The 15,238-nt window shown below is 42.9% G+C and overlaps 1 protein-coding gene across 1 annotated transcript; it reads right to left on the bottom strand.

Annotated features, from left to right (window-relative positions):
* Positions 1-88: 88 nt before the first annotated feature.
* Positions 89-13,831, bottom strand: LOC124172895 (regucalcin-like). The gene is made up of 7 exons (XM_046552402.1): positions 13,773-13,831; positions 13,500-13,681; positions 5,024-5,187; positions 3,710-3,919; positions 3,407-3,631; positions 1,383-1,495; positions 89-393 (listed from the first exon to the last, which is right to left on the bottom strand). Exons 2-7 carry the CDS (start codon positions 13,586-13,588, stop codon positions 154-156), a joined length of 1,041 nt encoding a protein of 346 aa, XP_046408358.1. The 5' UTR covers positions 13,589-13,681; positions 13,773-13,831; the 3' UTR covers positions 89-153.
* Between the last annotated feature and the right edge of the window lie 1,407 nt (positions 13,832-15,238).

The following is a 15,238-nucleotide window of genomic DNA, read 5'->3' as shown; positions in this document are numbered from 1 at the left end:
TTTTAATCAAAGGGATTTCATTTAAGAAGTGCTGTGTCCATTTAGTGTTATTAGGAAGAGGTGTTGATCATTCAAGAAGTCTGTGAGGCATCTTTCACTCGTTGCCTTTATTGTCATATTTTAAGTGACAGAGGCGTTATATTGCACAGATATTCACACACTGCTGTAGGCCACGCTCTGTCCTGGGAGTCCCGATACCCCGAGGCCTGTGACAGCGAAGACGCTTCCAGCATGTGGCTGTTTTGCCAGCTGCTCAGGTGTCAGCCCAAAGCGAGATGTGGTCACGTACAGGACGTCCAGTTGGGGCCCTCCAAAGGCCACCGAAGTGACCCTCTCTGCCGGGATGGAGACCCTCCCGAGCAGCTGGCGGGTCCGTGGGTCCACATGGATCACCTGCAAGATACGTTCAAGCATTTGATGGGTGAATGAGGAGAGGCCCTCTTTCCTGATGCTTCATTTTTAAAAAAGGGGAAATAATTCAGAGATAAGATCATGTGAAGAGGGCAATTACGAAGGAGAGTGCAAGTTGTCTTTTTTGAGGTTCGTTTAGGTTGTTGGCTACAACAGTTGATCCTTTGTCAGGGGATGTAATGATAATGTCAGGATTTCATCTCATGTTGCAAACTGCCCCTTTTTTCTACCAGAGAAGGGGTTTTCCAAGAATTGAGAGAGTTTAGAAATGGGATATTTGACAATTTTACGTAAAAGAAGGGAATTGGTGAGTATTTGAAGTGGATGATTACGCCAAAAGAAGGAAGAGGTTTGTGTTCTTAGGGGAAGGATGTATGAATTTAGATGTAGACATTATATATGTAATTCTTTCTCCAAGTTTCTGGTAATATGAGCACTTTGGGGATATCAGATAACTGGAAAAGTTGAAAGAAACAGAGATTTTTTATAGAGCCTGATCGGATGTTGAAATCAACCCTAATCAGAACCACACCAATACCACTGTGCAAATAATAATTTTAAAAATATGCTTTTCCAATGATTGTTGGACTGGAATTACTTTGCCCATCATGGTCAGTAGAAGCTAAAATGGTTTTTAGTAAATATATCTGTGGCATATTGAGATATTGTAACAAATAAAAAGTGAATACTCAAAATGTACACTACAAAATTGTTAATGCTGAATTAAACTTTTGGCAGGCCTTTAAAAATTTCAAGAACAGCAACACAATTTAAAAAGAGAACACAGCTTTAAAATATATCTACATCATTAGATGTACCTTTTGGAGGTTCTACTTCTTTATTTCTTATATCTTAGCAACACCTCGATTTTCCTTTGAGTTATTTACGAAAAACTGCTAGACCTTCAATTGACCCGAAGTGGATCCCATGATCAGGTGCTGCATGTGCTCATTTGTTGAGCTCTGATTTACCTGTGATCCATCAAAGCAGGCCACCCAGAGGTTTCCGTTGCGGTCAATCGTCATGCCATCTGGGTGTCCAGTCACATTGTTCTGTATCAGGTCGAACACAGGGCGCCGTGCACCTATTGGCAAGCAGAGGAAACACATTTATAAGCAATAAATTATTATTGAAGGCGATCAACTGTCTCTGAGAGACCTCAAACAACCAATTTTCTATCCCAAGCTCTTGAAGATGCAAAACATGAACACTTAAGAAGAGACAGGAGGCCAGCGGCAAAGCGTATTGTTCAAGCTTAGTAATCACTTGCATGGGAGGGTGGCCGATTTCTAGGGTCCTCTTTCTTCGTGTTGAAGGCAGTGGCCCCGACTCCATGGGGCCTGAGGGGGCCCGAGCCCCCTCAAAAATTGGTTATGGGTGTGAGGAAAAAATGTGTCAGGCTTGTTGATTTTCCCCGGAGTATCCAGATATCGAAATTCGAGTTATCAGGGTTCCAATGTTGATCATATGACTATTCTAAAATGCTTAAAAAACTTAAAACTCACTACTTATAAAATTTCCCGGGGCAAGATCCCCGGTTTTGGCCCCCCCCCCCTCAATATTTTTTGTAAGTCAGCATCCCTGGTTGAAGGCTACCAACAGCCTTTAGAAGCCCTGTGATCTTGCAGCCCCTTCCATTTTCCTTGGACCATACAAGTACATGAACTGCAAAATGAAAGAACACGCAAGACCCCTGCAATAGTTACAGCCCATCTATCTTTCCTCTCGCATTCATCAATGCTCTCAACATAGTCATTATTATATAGATTAGAAAATCATTTATTGCCAATTTTCAAAAGTTAATATCGCGTTCCAAATAAAAATAAATATTGTGGTTTTTATGAGGCTTCGATATATCCCCATGGCCTGACGGTGCCAACCTCTAATTCCATTTCCGAAACAGATTCATGTTAGCTATGACCATTGAGTTGAGGGAGTTAGGATAGATATACATAGTACTTGCAAAGCGAAGAAGGGGAAGAAGGTTCGATGCCTGGAGAAGAGGTCTCGACCTTAATGCTGCCCTTTTTTCCTCTGAAAACTTAAGAGTGAAAGAAATGCGAAAGTTGCCGCTCACTTTTTATTAGTTGGTGACGTCCAGAGGCGCCGACTTATAAAAAATATTGGGGGGGCCCATATCGGAGGTCTTGCTGCGGGAAGAGGTTAAATTCAAAGTGTGTCGCAGCACCGAAACACTATCATGATTCATACCACTTGTTTTAAGTTAACCTGCGCACTACCTTATGATTTGTTTTAACACATTGTTGAATTTATTTTAAAAGGTAACTATCGTCAAGCATGGGAAATAAAAAATACCAATATATTTTTGTGATTTCACAAAGCATGATATAACTAAATTATTGAGGGGGCTTCGCCCCCCCAAACGAATCTTTGAGGGGGCTCGGGCCCCCTCAGGCCCCATGGAGTCGGCGCCACTGGTGACGTCATTGGTGTTTTGGCTCATTTACACGTTCCGAGAGACTCGACCCTTGACGCAGAGAATGGCTCACCGGAATGTTTATAGTAACGGAGCATTTGAGGCAGATACACACGGAGAAGCAGTGAGCAAATCGGCTACGTCGTCAACTTGTGGGCCAAAGGGTCTTCGATTTTCCGCCGCTAATGGCTCGAGAGGTAGGCGACGCATCGAGAAACGGAAGCTCAATCGTAATCAATAAGTTTGAATCCCAAAAGGGCTATTCAGGTTTCCAGCCGGGTGGTCTCCCTCCTTCTGCCGACGTTTCGGAACACGAGTTGGGTTCCATCATCAGGGCTAATGGTGAGTGGATGAAGTTTGCCAGCTTACCTTCAGCCAGATGGAACCCGACTCGTGTTCCGAAACGTCGGCAGAATGGAGGGAGACCACCCGGCTGGAAGCTCGAATAGCCGTTTCGGAATATATATTCGCCGGGAAAGCATCAGATCTAATAAGTATGAATATTTGATGAATCAAATGCTGATTATGTTTGGGCTCGAATGAGGGAAGGAGGCTTACCGATCTGTCCGGTGGCGGCGTCGTAGTCGAGCGCGTCCACGCGGTTCGAGCCCGTGTCGATGTAGAACATGGTGTCGTTGTCTGCGCTCCACGCCAGGCCGTTGGAGATGTCTACTCCGGTTAGCCACGCCTGCGACGACAGAGCCGCGCCTTGGCCCTCGAACAAATAGAGGGAACCCTGCTTGGGGACCACGTGGCCCACCTCAGGCTCCGGACCCATTGTGCCTGCGAAAAAAATAACAGAAGAGAATCGAAGCGCGTCCCATTGGAGGGAAAGAGGAGAAAGTGGCGCACGGCACTCACCTCCCCATAGTCTTCCCGCCGGATCTGCCTTGCCATCGTTGAACCGGTTATCCGGTTTGTCAGCGTCGACAGACACGAGCGCCCGGCCAGTCAGGGAACTAACGTCCTCGCCGTCCCACTGGACCTCGCTGATAGAGAGATCGACAGCAACGAGGAAGGCGCCAGGCCTGCCAACCACCGGCACTATAAAGTCCACGGACGAAGCTCCACCTGCAGATGGGATATGAGCATGAGAAGGTGAATGGTGGTACTAAAAGGGGGGTAGGATCTCCACGAACAGTAGGGCGGATCGGAAAAATCGATTTTTTTTTCAAATCTATCCGGCCCAATGAAAAAAGGTTGTGGGACTGATCAAAAATTAGGCCTAAAAATTTGAGAGCTCTAGGTGAGCCCCTCACCCTCTCTCAAATGCAATTTAGGGGGGTATGTCAAAATTCGAAAAATGTAATACTTTATGGTCATTCCATATAGATTTTGCAGAGTAACTATGCTGGCAGGGCCAAAATTTCGAGTATTTTGACGTATATGTCACCGTTTAGCCACAAAATGCCAAATTTTAGTCCGCGCCCGCGAAGAGAATATTCCAATATCCCATGCAGCGTCGCGGATACAAGAGCGACAGGCCGCTCCCGTCTCCTCCCCGCTCGCTTCTCCCCCTCCCACGCATCGAATACAGCAAAATTCATCCCGCGTGTGCTGCTAGGAGGGCGCTCATCTTTGACAATATACATCAGAAGATGGTGGAAGGTAAAAAAAGAATGCGTAGTGAGACGATTTGGCGCCTCGTCGGCGTTGAACAAATCGATGTTACCAACTTTTAGAGAGGTGATGAAATATTTTTAGATCAGAGAACGCAGGAAAGGATGCTTAGTTATCTCTATAGCTTCTCGGATTAGCCTAGGATAGTAACGGCTTTCATTACAGAGGAATTTAGGCTTATCGAAATCCACTGTGTGGCCAGGTTACAACCACACGTGCTCCGAGACGGCTTAGCATCCTGCTAGAGAACTGCAGCTGAGAAGACGGCTACACATTAGCCAACACAGGGAAAAGGGTCTTCATAATCAATGGCCAATCAGAGCCCACCTGAGATCCAACCAATCAGAACCGACCTCTGATTCCCCAAAGTACCTATATAAGACGGCCAAATATATGCAACGCCAAATATAAGAAACGCCGCGGAAACCTCAGACCAAACTTCATCGCCACCATGGTATGGCAGAGTTGTGAAGCAGGAGATTCGCGCGTAAGGATTTTTGTTCACATCGCGTGAGGCTCGTCGCTGGTTTTTGTGTTCTTATTTCGAGCACTCACCGATGGGGGCGCTGGTCTGTTTGCCCGTTGCCACGTGCAATCGGTTGATGCTGCTGGACTTGATGTCCACGAAGTAGAGGGCCTGTTCTTCGTGGGACCAATGCGGGCCTTCGCCCAGCTCCACGGCCCTCGTCACCGGAGTCACCACGCAGTCGGCATAAGCGCTGCGTAAACAAATGGAATAACAATCGAATGAGAAAGAGAGCGTGCGTAACGACGCAGTGTAAGCACGTGGAATGATGAAGCATTTGCGGGGGGATACGTACTTAGTGGTGGATACGGGGAAATAAATTATAGACATTGGACGAGCAAGCAATTGGAATTAATCTAGTGTCAGCCAGGGGCGATCTGGCCCAGTGGCGTAGCCAGGAATTTCGTTCGGGGGGGGGGTCCAAAACCAGGAGGGATAAGTATTGAAAAATAGGGTGCTAATTGTATGTAATGGGTTTTATACTAATTTTAACTTTTCACAATCGAAAAACTTCATTTGTTAAAAGAATACTTTGTAAATTCATGATTTTTCAATAATTAGCTTTCTTTTATCAAGGAAAATAATTGTGCTTTTATAGTTCGGGGGTCCGGACCCTCCCCCCCCCCCCCCCCCCCCCTCCCGGCTACGCCACTGGTCTGGCCAGGTCGGTTGGTAGGCGATCGCCGAGGGCCCCGAGCTTAGGGGGACCCATAACGCATGCGTTTATCGTGAAGCGTATATGAAAGGTGCAAAAAAAGAATCAGATCACTTGAGCCAAAGTTTTTGCAATTATGAAATTCAAAGTTGAATTTGGTGCTTTATTTACAACAAACTCAGAGTAAAAAATATGAAAAATAAACACAATAAAGGTGTCCGAAGAATAAAGAGAACCTGATGCTTTGTAAAGGGGCCATTGGAAAGGTTATTTCAGTGTTTTTTAGATTTCAATACAATTTTAAAGAACAATTCACTGAATGGAAAATAGAGCCATAATATACGCGATTGAATCTTATAAGATGATAAATTCTCACTTTAGACAGTGTTTTTCTTACGAAACTGCTATTTTTTATTAGCTTTTGAGAGCCAGCAAAGCGTAAAAACCCATTTCCGGGAATGCAGTTTCCTAAAATTTTCCGGGGAAGCCATCCATCATGAGCCCCTGCCGAGGGCCCCCAATCAATCTAGACCGCCCCTGAATGTCAGTGATAGAATTGCATGTTACTAATTATGTGACTGCCGTGGTGTATACGGGGTGGAGAAATATTGTGCCATCTTAACCATGGATTTTTTTAATAGCGGATGCCAGTTGTAAGCAAAATTACCAATGGTGTAAATCGAACGAAAGCGCTTCATTTGCGAACTACAGAAACGTTTAGCCAAGCGTTCCGATTGGCCGCGAGCTTGCCGTGTTGCCGGATGCTCTATGCAACTCAATGACTTCGAATGTTTTGCCTGCCGAACGGATTTCCAGCGTTAAAATATTGTGACACAAATTTTCTTCACCATGCATGTGTAATCAAATATCAATGATATGTAAGTAGCTGGTGTGTTTAAACGGTCGTATGACAAAAAATGAAGCATTCGAGGATAGGAAAGGTGTAGTATCCAGTGTTTGAAGGCCAGAAGACTACTGTGTTAAGGGAAGAATAGAGGAAATTGGCATGTGTTGGGTGTTCAAGGTCACTAATCGGTTTAATTCGGGTAATATCAAAGTATGGTCCTTCAGCAAAATGGTTATTTCTGTTTGAAGAGATCCATCAGCCACGAGATGACTTCTGGAGATGACCTTGATGGAGTTTATGTTGGCGGAGTGGCACCAGACAAGCAGTCTTACAACTTCAAGAAGCCCTCAGCAAGAAACGCTGGATGAAGCGAGCTGTTTATGCTTATGAGACGTGGATTTTCGGGCGACAGCGGAAGTTGTCCACCTAGGATGGCTGCTGACACTGAATGCAGTTGTCTGCAGAGTGTTCGTATTTGTGTTAATGGTTTTGATATTCCCTCGTGGTCCACGAGGCGACATAATCTTCCTCCACGCCCTGTACTGGATCCGCAGATTGGGGCCGAATTTTACGGAAAAGTTTGATTCTCGCTCGTAATATTTGTCACCAAAACTGATCTACTTCGTCTTGTTGGATGACGAAGAGCCTATGGAGAAAAAATCGCCCGGGTATCAACCAGATTAAACATTCAAGTGCCGAGTAGAACCTTTTCCCATGGTCTGATCACGTAGACCCGCGTATCAAAATTCCTCCATTTAACGGAGCACCGAATAAGACCTATCCTCCTCAACAAAGCTGACTCTTGCTTTTTGCAGATACTCCAGTCGTTTGCAAATAAAAATGAAATGCGCATACGAAGTTCCGCCTAACATTCATTAAAGTTCTCAATTGCTCGGAGGGAAAACAAATGCCTATGCCTAGCCATTCGGAAAAATGTATCCCTTGTTTTATCGTCTCTATCGTACATGGAATTATAGTGGGGTCCTGATATGATGTTGATCGTGTCGCTCTTAAAGATACCTATTCTCAATTGCTCAAGCAATCTAAGACTAGCACACAGCCTCCGAGTCTCCAGCGGCTCCCAGCTTAATTCGCTTAACATCTGTGTAACGCCGTCTGTACGCCCGTAGCTATTTTGGACGCATCTTGCGGCTTTAATTAGTATTTTATTAAGTTCACGAATGCAGCCTTTCTGCGCGAGATCCGATGCGCTCGCTGCATATTCAAGATATGGCCGGACTAGTGCGAAGAAGCGTTTCTCTTTTACTTTTTCTTCCGAAAGTCTTCCCACAGCACGACTGAAAATCCTATCTTCTTCAGAGCTACGCCACTAATATTTCTTACATCTATGCCTTCCCCATAATAGGTTCGAAGTTATCGTAACTCACCGATTCTTAGCTTCATTTGTCACCCATACGTCGACACCATACTCAACATGTACATGTATATTGGGATAGCTGGACGACCTGCGCAAGAAATGTATCGCTGTGAATTTGCTCCCATTAGTTCTAGTCCTCAGTCTTGGCTCGACACATGCACGTTGTTTAAATCCGATGGTAGAATTTGAAAGTCACAGTGATCACAAATTTTGCGATAGATCCGATAGACGATCACTCAGAATGTCTTGTATCCAGTTTACTACTGTTTCGTTTGACTCGCGGAGACTCACATTATTACAGAGAGACACAGGTTCCTCACCAATTCCACTGAGTTTTCATTACAATTTCAAGCTTGCGGAAAGAAGGTTGTGGAGTGGATCTAGATGGAGGGCTAGATTCATTTCCATTGCATCTACACCCTAGCCTCCTATCCACGGAGTGGATGCCATTCAATATCAAAAAACTTGGCGCATGCATAGGAAGGTTCGGTATCGAAATCCGATTTTTCCTTTCCGAAGCCGTTTCTTCCACGGATGTGTCCTGCAAACAAATAAAGGTTCAAGAATTGTTTTTTTGAGCGCTAAGAATTGTTAACCTAGATAGTTAAAAGGCTTGCCAAAAATCAGTCAACACATCATTTATAACGTCGGCTTTTTCTTCTGAAAATAGGTAATTGTTAGCCAGTACTGATAGGGGTTGCCGATTCCGCAAAAAAAAAAACAACTGTAGTCTATGGTCTTTAAGATAATTATTATTCTTTTGTAATTTATACAGTGTAAGCGATTTATTTCTAGATTTTATGCAAGTTTTCGACAAGGTACCACTCAAGAAAACCTTTACATAAATTATAGTTGTACGGGGTTTGCGAAAGAGTGGTAAACTGGATACACGACTAATGGCCGTAAGCCAAAAGATCTTGACGGAATTAACTCTGAGGTTGATAATGTGACATCAGGTGTCTCACAAGGAAGCGTAATCGGCCCTCTCTTGTTCATTAATTGAAAATATGGATAGAACCATATATTTTTATTTTTAATAAAAGTGAAATGCCATGTTCGCAGGCTATGCGTGTGTTCAGGAGCATATTTAAGGGGAGAGGGCGGTTATGGCGGCGGGCGGCGATTATGCGGCCCTCTGAAATGTGGGATAACAAGTACTATAAATTTACTCAATGTCGAAATGTCAATCACGTTGATTTTTCAAATGCCTCGCAACCTGCGGAGATAGTATATGTCAACATCACCGGAACGTGATTAGAAAGACGAGCATAAAAATTACATGCAAAATATTTTAACTCAGTATGATTGAAAGATAATCGTACCATTTAATACTAAAACAATGTTAAGTAAAGTTTAACTCATTATTTCGGAAAATTAAAGCCATCGCCTCTCCACCGTAGAAATATATCCTGAAAATTAGCAACCATGCATCGATTTTGAGACTCGAAGGTTGCCTATTTTCAGGGAAGGATAGGGCCACACCCTCGACAGGCCTTCCAGCGAAATTGCAATAGAGATTGCATTTAGCCCATCTCTGGATCCGTCTCTGCATGCAGCTATTCTCCCGTAAGCTTAAAATGAATAGAAATTTAAAGTTGCCGCTCACACTTCATGAGTTGGTGACGTAATGAGTGTTTCGGGACATTGACTCGTTCAGGGATGCACCAAAATCATGGGAAAGAATCATTCACTTGAGAGGGTACAACGACGAAACAAGCGAAGACGACTCGAAGAAGGAAGGATCAACCAGTAAGCCGCTCAGAAGAAGCACATGATGTCATCAACTTAACTGCGAAAGGGCTAAGGTTGTCGAAATGTCGCCGCGTGGCGTAGCAGAAAACGGAAAAATACAAGTCTCTTTATTTTTCGCACTCAAGCGTAATCAGCAGCAGGCGCAGGAGCTCACAGCAACGCAATCATATAGCGCGAGTGTCCTTCAAAAAGATTTCTATGACCATCAGCTGATCCCGGTCAGGATGAAGGGGCGTGCGGTGGTGTGTGACCACAGGGGTAGCCGAGCGACAAAATATTGACGCCGCCAGCCTTGCGCCGTTTTCACAGTCCGCCATGTTGTTAGTACATAAACATCAACGTCTAAGCGTAGGCTGTGAGAACTCACTGTTATTGTGATTTATTACAGAACACTGTCCCTTCATCGACGGGAAAAGGTACTCATATACTTCAAACGAGTATTTTATATAGCAATGTCCATCATTTCGATCCTCAATTCGTCTTATTTCGTTTTAGTACAGGAAAAAATATACGCCATTGCTTCGTTGCTTAGTTTAAATTCGGTGATAGCTTTAATGCTCTATATTAGCCTGGGATTGGTAATTGTAAATTTCAGTTAAAACAACATACAGGTTTTAATGATACAACAATTGTTCATTGAAGCATATTTTCATTAGTGACTGAATAATAGAACAAAATACATACAATGCAGGATCAAAATTCACGAAAATCGCCCAGCAATTCATATTCTAGAGTTTGATGTTATTGTTAATTTCCAAATATTTCTAAACCTATTTCCTACTTCGAAAGTCTTCATATTTCACCTCTATCTTCGAATTGGGAATATGAATGATTATGTTCTTCAAAAAAGTTCCTTGGTAAGTTTCTATTCGTACATATGTCATTGATGGTTTGTAGAAGTAAGTTATTGTCTTTCCATCTACTTTTTTTCATGTGTTTCAGCGGAATATCTTCATTTCCAGATTCTTCATCCAGCCGTACGTCTTTCTTCGTATCATAAAACTATGATTTTAGAAAGAAAGCTCCCATATTGTCCTTTTTTACTTCATTTCCCTCTTCAATTAATTTTTATGCAAAATTGTTTCCATTGCATAGGTACTTCTTTAATATCTTCTATTTGTCTTCATTTGAAATCAGGACATCCCCGTTATTGCACTATATAGAATTGTATCTTGCAATCTGCTCCTTGAGGTGTTTCCATCCTATTGGCAGGTTATACTTTTTAACGCGCGAGCGTTTGCTCTGCACATCTTCACAGATCTTTTTTATCCACATTTCTCCCGCTTTCCTTGTTCTGTGACTTCTCTCGTTACTTAAATTCTAGTAGGTAAGTTACCCCTCGTCTATTCCTGCATCACTCTTATTCATGTAGTAAAATTCATCCGTTTTTCAATGTCATTCAGGCGTAGCCGTGAAATTAGTCTATCGACCATGTTTCCACTCTGGTGAAACCTACATGACGCAGCCATATCCTGGGTTCTTCGGTGTAATTCTAGAAGGTATCCGTTGATCCACGTGTTGGCGATTGCGGACACGGAACAATTCCATTTTCACTCCAAGCACGTATGGAAATGTACATAAAGCAAACAAGTGAGCCACTAAATAAATCTCAAAGCGAGAAAAGTTGTGGAAGTGATGCTGATGAAATGATTCGGTGTCACTTCTCGAGATGCCGTGTCACCGCTATATCTCTAGTGGTCTTCATATCGGCGTCGCGCTATCAATCGACATCTATCAAAGTCGAGCAATACGGCTTTTTTTGTTGTTTTCTTTCAGTCGGCATGGGATGTAGCTCGCCTCTAGATTACTCAGATGCGATTTTATTTGTGTGTCTTTCCTTCATGGTCAAGGTCCTCATGGTCTTCACAGTTTTTTGCTCATCTGAGCTGAAAGAGTATGCTGCCTGTCGCTGAATGTAAGTTGCTTGTATATATTCAGCACGTAGGTAGTTCACCAGCCAAAGCGACGTTCCTCCCATGATATGGCCATTTTTACTCACACAAACCACACGTGTCGACTTTGATCATTGCGAAGTATACGGTCGAGGCCCAGTGATATGAAGTTTTGATGCGTATTACTTTGAAGCTGTTTAGTTTTGATCTTCCTGCGTTTTATTGTCTGCTGCTGCGAGTTCCATCAGTCTTTTGTCTCACGCTATCTTTGTGGCGGTTGGGTAGCAGGGTACTTAACTTCCCTGATGAAGCCATCAAAGAAATAGCCTCGAATCGCATGGGGTGGCATATCAGGGAAAGGAACTAGATCCCCCACACCCTGAATGCGCGAAGTTCACACGCCTGTAACTTAGTCCGGAGTGAGCTGTACCCTCACCTAAACAAACCAACTTTTGTTCGATCGCTGAGTAACAGAATGAGTGAAATTCGCTCATCGGTCGCACTTCTATTCCAGAGGTCGACCCACCATCCGCAACCATTCGGTGGCTTCAACCTAGCCGCGAGAAAGAATTTTGCGATGGGCACCCGATCGAACGCCTTCTTGAAGTCAATCAAAGAAAACTCCGTCAATACGGTCGTTTTTAGAGCCGCTCACCTAAAAATAGTGAGAAAAGAATGCTAATTGTGTTAGGATTCTGAATATTGATATTTCTTAAAAATTAACTTACTATAATGTGTTCACGAGATAGTGGAAGTGAAGATTTATTGATCAATAATTGCATGGGTTTTCCAGTTCACTGTTGCAGCATACTGGTGATTGGTCACCCCCTGCTAAACACCATAGCTATCTCGCATGGTATTGTAAAAATGGAAGCTGAAATATGTATGTAAATCTACAAGTCATTGGGAATTATGTTTCCAGATATCGATTTCCAGTACATGGTGTGTAACGGGTACAATGTATTAAGATAGTGATTTTTGGCCCAGAATGAAAATCTGCTACAAGTATGCACCATCTATTATCCACTCCAAACGAGGTACAATAGTGTCATTTCACATCAAAAAAACAACATTTGACTGAATTGTTTTGAAATGAAAGTGGGTTTTCCACCATGTTTTTTCAATGTTTTAATTTTGAAGCATTATCTCCACCAAATAAAAATATATTCAAACCATTCTTCATCTAGCGTCCTTAGAATGTATTTTACCTGCAAGCAGTCATTGTGTTACATCATGTCCACCATTACAGCAGTTTCAGACCCTTTTGAGCAAAAAAATAATTTTTTCACGAAATTTTACCAGTTTTTTTTTGTTTTTCGTGTGGAAGAAATATTGTTGGCACTTATCCACCTAGTTCATTAGGATTTCCATTAAAAAATACACTAAAATTAATTTTAAAAGTATAATTTGAGGCCGTAGTGGAATTTTATTGTGTCGGAATTAACTTCCGACCTCAACCCGGACCTCGCTGTTTACTCTTGCGACTGAGGAGCCCACTCATGACGAGGTTTTAAGATAAAAAGGTAAAAAATATAAAGAAATAATATAAAAATAAGATAGTAAAAGTTATCTTGTAAATTACATTCGATTTGCAATTTAAAAAAAAGCTTTGATATATGTTGTTGCGTAATTTTTAAGCTTCTGCTGACACAAACAACGCACAACACAAACAAATGTGCTTTAAAAATATTGTTTTATTAAGTGGCTTCTTGCGGTGGACGTGGTTTACCGGGGCAGCTTATAAATACGACAAGCAATGAGAAAGAGTTGCTTCGCTTTCACAGATAGACTATCGAGGCTTTTGACGCCAGTAATCCAGCGAGAAAGCTCTTCACGAAGAACTTTTGATCTTGGGACATTTGCCCCAGCAGTTCGCATCTGCTGTGAACGTGATGCAAGTCCATCGCGTCGGGATCGTTCCATTCGCTTCTTGCGCTTCAATGGCAAGAGCGATAAAGATCACTCTCTCTTTTTCTCGTACCTGCGACTAGTGGTGGCCTCGACTGCAGGAGATGACGACGGGCCCAGCAGAAGCAGCAGGGCGAGAGGGGTGGTGGTCAGCAGCCACATCGCTTTCTCTCTCTTTTTCGATCTTCTCTTGTTTGCTGCCACGGACGGACGACGACTACCTCTTAAAGTTGTCCCGTTTATATAGCGTACCAGCTGCCGGTGAGAATTGTGCACACCTCTTAAGTGACTGTGCAACAGAATGCACTCAGGGGAACGAATGACACAAACAAGGGACCAGCGTTACCTTTCCGGTGTTAGTGGAGGAAGGCTGGGCTGGTACAGACGGAGAGACCGCGATCGCCATATATATAAAGAGGGGAGAGGAGGGGAGGGGCGTTCATTGCTACGTTGTTATGTATCCCTACGCCGTGCGAACTGTTTATCTCGCTTCACTTCGCTCAGTTGTCGGAGAAACCACTTTCGCGGCCAAAAGATCGATGTTGCCAAATTCTTTAGGCCATAGTTATTCTTTTCATGAATAAAAATGTTTCATTCAATGTGAATGTGATCAATGTTTATCTAGTGATGATCAATGCTTGCGTAATAGACACCGTCATCAGCGCCAAGGGCGTACCCAGGATAATAACTGGGGGGGGGGGGGGGCAAGCCATGGTGTAGGGGTCGTATGGTCTAGGGCAAACCAAGTTGTCACACTAGTTTATGAGATTATTTTCTTGAAAAAATAGTTTTATTTTAGTTGCATATCACATACCAATACATATCATTTTTCGTGGGTTTTAAGAAAAAGTGTTGAATTCTTTCGTTTCAATTCAGTATGTACTGATTTTGCAGCCCAGTGCACAGTGGGCGGAATCCAGGATCTAGGCGGAAAAAAGTCCAAAAACCGACTTTACAGTTGGGACAATTTTTGCCGTTAGCCTTATCCTGGGATAGTTGGAGCACCCTTTTTCACCATTGAGGTCACTACCCTCGGCAAAATAGCGCTGCTATGGCCATTTAAAGGCACCCTTTCTACGGAGACCAATTTCCGACCAGGCTCAGTTGTGTTTTGACAGTGAAGTGAAGAGCTTGCAGTAAGGTGACCAGTGCAAAAGGCATATATGTAGAATTTGGATTACTATTTTTAAGGTATGTTCCACCGTTTTTCATGATATTTAGTGTTACATTTGCCATTTCAAATTTTTTACTGTTTTTTGAAATAAACATTGCAAAAATACTTGATTTTTTGTGATACCAAATGTTTGGTTTGACTTATGAAAAAATGTTCTAGGGATGTCAAGCTAATTTAAGTAATAATGTCTAGAGAATGTATTTAAAAATGAGGCCATAAAAGGATTTAGCGCGGAAAAGTGCGGAAATATAGTTTTTGTGTTTTTTCTGGCGACATGGAGAGCGCTGTCGTGACGCACGGAGAGCTATGTAGCCTACTTCACGACAAAATCGAGACAAAAGACTCATTACCAGATTATTTAATGAAGAAATTAGAGTTGAGTCACAGTGAAATTGATGCTAATAAGTGTAACAGTGTAGCTATTAGGAATTTTTTAAACAATTACGCCAGGCGTTTAAAAAAAATATAATACGTGGCTTCAAAACCCATTGCTCCTGCCCAACAAAGAGACAGAAAAACGTCTCAGAATTAACTTTAGTGCCGAAGCTAAGCCATCAACTTCCAAGGGAAGACCCAGAAAAGTGTTCAAACACTGCACGGATAGAGCGAAACGGACGAGAGTGCAGCCGTTGATTAAG

The sequence above is a fragment of the Ischnura elegans genome, chromosome 1, assembly GCF_921293095.1.
Source record: "Ischnura elegans chromosome 1, ioIscEleg1.1, whole genome shotgun sequence".
Classification (NCBI taxonomy): domain Eukaryota; kingdom Metazoa; phylum Arthropoda; class Insecta; order Odonata; family Coenagrionidae; genus Ischnura; species Ischnura elegans.
The sequence above is the reverse complement of the archived record's forward strand: the minus strand, read 5'-3'. Positions and strand labels throughout refer to the sequence as shown.